The sequence below is a fragment of the Pterocles gutturalis genome, unplaced genomic scaffold (genome assembly GCF_000699245.1).
Source record: "Pterocles gutturalis isolate BGI_N339 unplaced genomic scaffold, ASM69924v1 scaffold20438, whole genome shotgun sequence".
NCBI lineage: Eukaryota > Metazoa > Chordata > Aves > Pterocliformes > Pteroclidae > Pterocles > Pterocles gutturalis.
This window is the reverse complement of record NW_010118548.1, coordinates 4989-5189: the sequence shown is the minus strand read 5'-3', so window position 1 is coordinate 5189 and position 201 is coordinate 4989. Positions and strand designations below refer to the sequence as shown.

At 68.2% G+C, this 201-nt stretch overlaps 1 protein-coding gene across 1 annotated transcript in view; it reads left to right on the top strand.

Annotated features, from left to right (window-relative positions):
• Positions 1-201, top strand: part of CSTF2 (cleavage stimulation factor, 3' pre-RNA, subunit 2, 64kDa) — a gene marked incomplete at its 5' end in the record, with an annotated part of 5717 nt that overhangs the window by 3489 nt on the left and 2027 nt on the right. The window contains one exon of the mRNA XM_010076267.1: positions 182-201. This exon is cut by the window's right edge and continues 110 nt beyond it. Coding sequence (XP_010074569.1) covers positions 182-201 — 20 coding nt within the window. The remainder of the gene's footprint in view (positions 1-181) is intronic.

Genomic DNA, 201 nt, shown 5'->3' with positions numbered 1-201 from the left:
CTGTGGTGCCCTCCAGCCTTGTGCGAGGGGCTGCCCCCCCAGCAGTCAGCACGGCTCACCCGCCTGTGCGCTGGGGAGCAGCAAGGCCACCCCACACCCCAGCCCCGAGAGCGCTGGGGTCAGTCTCAGCACGGCACTGGTCATGCAGATCCTCATGAGCTCTTGTGTGTCTCCCTGGCAGTGCCCATGCCAGACCCGAGG